Source organism: Lepidothrix coronata, unplaced genomic scaffold, assembly GCF_001604755.1.
Source record: "Lepidothrix coronata isolate B3197 unplaced genomic scaffold, Lepidothrix_coronata-1.0 Scaffold59, whole genome shotgun sequence".
NCBI classification, from domain to species: Eukaryota; Metazoa; Chordata; class Aves; order Passeriformes; family Pipridae; genus Lepidothrix; species Lepidothrix coronata.
Genome location: NW_016690239.1, coordinates 3,582,078 through 3,584,808, shown reverse-complemented (window position 1 = coordinate 3,584,808; position 2,731 = coordinate 3,582,078). Strand labels below are relative to the sequence as shown.

The following is a 2,731-nucleotide window of genomic DNA, read 5'->3' as shown; positions in this document are numbered from 1 at the left end:
CCCGTCCCCCCAACGCTATAAGAGCAGCCTGAGCCGGCGATGGGGCAGAGTGTAGTCAGCATCTGGGCCGAGGGTGCCACTGGGTCCCGGGGCTCAACCCGCCTGGGGACCAAGCCGGGAGTTCATCCTCGGGATGTGGTGGGGCTCTCGGCAGCCGCTTCCCACAAATACACTGCTCCACAAGGAATAATTCGGTTTATTATTAACAAACACAGGAAGAGTCCACGTGCGGCAATAAATTATTTTCACAGGTTCTGGCATATTTCCCTCCCCCCACCCCAAGAAAAAAAAAAGGTGCTGGTGGAATAAACCTATTGCATATCTTAAAAAAATCAGGATAAATTATATAAATTATATAATGAAAACAGACGATTCTACCTCATTATCACTACTCCATAATAAATAGATAAATAAAGTTGATTGCCCTTAGAGTCTGAATCTTAAATTCCATTTACAATATAGGTCTCTACATACAGCATGTACAGAGAGGGCGGGGGTGGGGACCACCCGCGCGACGCCTCACGCCACGAAGTCAAAGGGGGGCTCGTTCTCGATGTCGTTGACGGAGGGTTTGTTGTTCACCTTCCGCGGGTCCTCGGGGGTCCACACTTTGGCTGTCCGGATGATGTTTTGTTCCTTGAGCTGCTTTTCATCAGTCCACGACAGCGAGTGACCGGCCAGAGGGGGGAGTCCGTAGTCGGGGTCGCTCGGGGAGGGAGATCCTGGGGGACAGGGGGGGAAAAGGAAGGCAAGGGGTTATTGTTGGGACCGGCATTCCTGCGGAGCGCGGAGTCAGGTTGCGCTGGACCGTACCGGACCGTGCCGGCCCGCCACTTACTTGTGCCGCGGTGGCAGATGATGATTTTCTTGGGCTGGCTAGAACTCTCGCTGCTGGCGCTGCGCAGAGGCAGGTCGGACTGCACCAGCTCGCTTAGGAAGTTGATGTAGCCGATGGCCAGGCGCAGCGTGTCCACCTTGGAGAGGCGCTTCTCGTAGGGCAGGGTGGGGATGTGCGAGCGCAGCCCCTCGAAGGCGTCGTTGATGGACTGCATCCGCCGCCGCTCCCGCACGTTGGCAGCCTGGCGGAGCTGCTGCAGCTCCGCCTCGGAGCGCACCCGCCGCCGCCGCTTGGCCGAGCCCAGCGCCTGGAGCCGCCCCCCGGGGGACAGCAGCGCCGCGCCCGCCGCCCCGCAGCACTCGTAGGCGAAGCCGGGCGAGGCGGGCGACGGCGGGAAGGCGGCGGCCGGCGCCGGGCAGCGGTAGCCGCCCTCGGGGTCGCCGCCGTCGCGGTAGTACTCCTGCAGCTGCCGGCTGAGGAAGTCCACGTCCGGCTCCAGCAGCCCGTCGGCGGCCAGCGCATCCCGCGGGGGCGGCTCGGAGAAGAAGTCCTCCTCGTCGAAGTAGGGGGGCGAGGAGAAGGAGTCCAGCCCCCCGGGGAAGTGCTCCAGCAGCACAGCCTCCATGCTTCGCCCGGCCCCGGGCGCGGACGGGGACGGGACGGGACGGGGCGGGACGGGGCAGGGGGGCAGCCCCGCGGGGGACGCGCCCGCAGCCGCTGTCGCCGGCCCGCTGGGCCGAGCCGCCCCGGCGGTGGCGGGGCCCCCGCCCCTGCCCGCCCCTGGGTGGCGGGAGGCCGGGCCGCTCGGCCGCTGCGGCGGGAGGAGGCCGGAGCCGCTGGCGCCGCGGGCCGGCACGCGAGGGGTCTTATAACGACATGGCCGGGCGCGTGCCGCCGGCCGCCGCCGCCAGCCAATCAGCGCGCGCCGGGGGGGCCGCGCCCCCCGCCGGGGGGACCCCGCGGAGCCCCCGAGGGCCGGGGGGCGGTGCCGGCACCGGCACCGAGCGGGGGGAGCGGCAGGGCCCCGGCAGAGCCCCCGCCCGGCCCCACCGCGGCCGCTGCGACCGCCGCTCCCCGCACGTCGGGCGAGAGCAGCCGCGGTCCGCCTCGGCACCTCTGCTCGGGATCCGCCTGCCGAAAGGCGCGCCTTGGCCGTCACGGGCAAAGCCTCGCTCCCTCGCGGCACCGGGAGGCACCACCCCCGCGCATCTCACCCACAGCGCCTTCCCCGCTCCCCCGGGACCGCCAGTCGGAGCGGGCATAGGGGGGATCGATGGCGCGGGGTTTTTCGCGGCGTTAGAACTGAAGGCAATTCTATCGTAACATCAAAATACATCACGTCAGCTCTTGCGCCCGGCCATGCATCGATTTTGACCTCATTGGGCCCTGTTGCGTTTTTCCTTTTCCCTCTCCCACTGCCCTCTCCGGACAAGCTTGCTCGGCGGAGTCTCTGTTAATAATTCCCTAGCTGACTCTCACTGATTAAAGCCTTAAAAATTCTCACTGGGGTGAAATGGATTACTCGGCAGATTAGGAGAGGATTATCTCTGTCATTAGCGCTGCAATAGTTTGTCCGGCAGAGACTGTCGAGGTTTATCGAAAGTAACTTTCCAGTGTGCCACCAGCGCGGGCAGAGATCAAACTCCGAGTGGAAGCATACCCGGCTCTATCAGCAGAGCAAGACAGGGCCAGCTCCGGGAAAGTAATAAATGACTCGACTTCAAAGGCACTGACATCGCCGTGATAACGGCAGGGAAACGCGTGAGTCATGGGAGGGAACAAAGAGCTTTGCAAGAACAACTTAGAAAGTCCCTCTTGCAGACGGACCACGAGAAAAAACGAGAAGGGAAGGTGGAGACTTCTGCGCGAAGCCAGGAATGCTCCCACGCGTGG

General features: G+C 64.2%; 1 protein-coding gene across 1 annotated transcript; it reads right to left on the bottom strand.

The window, feature by feature from the left end:
• Positions 1-222: 222 nt before the first annotated feature.
• On the bottom strand, positions 223-1,463 carry PTF1A (pancreas specific transcription factor, 1a). The gene is made up of 2 exons (XM_017817064.1): positions 839-1,463; positions 223-722 (listed from the first exon to the last, which is right to left on the bottom strand). Exons 1-2 carry the CDS (start codon positions 1,461-1,463, stop codon positions 520-522), a joined length of 828 nt encoding a protein of 275 aa, XP_017672553.1. The 3' UTR covers positions 223-519.
• Positions 1,464-2,731: the final 1,268 nt, after the last annotated feature.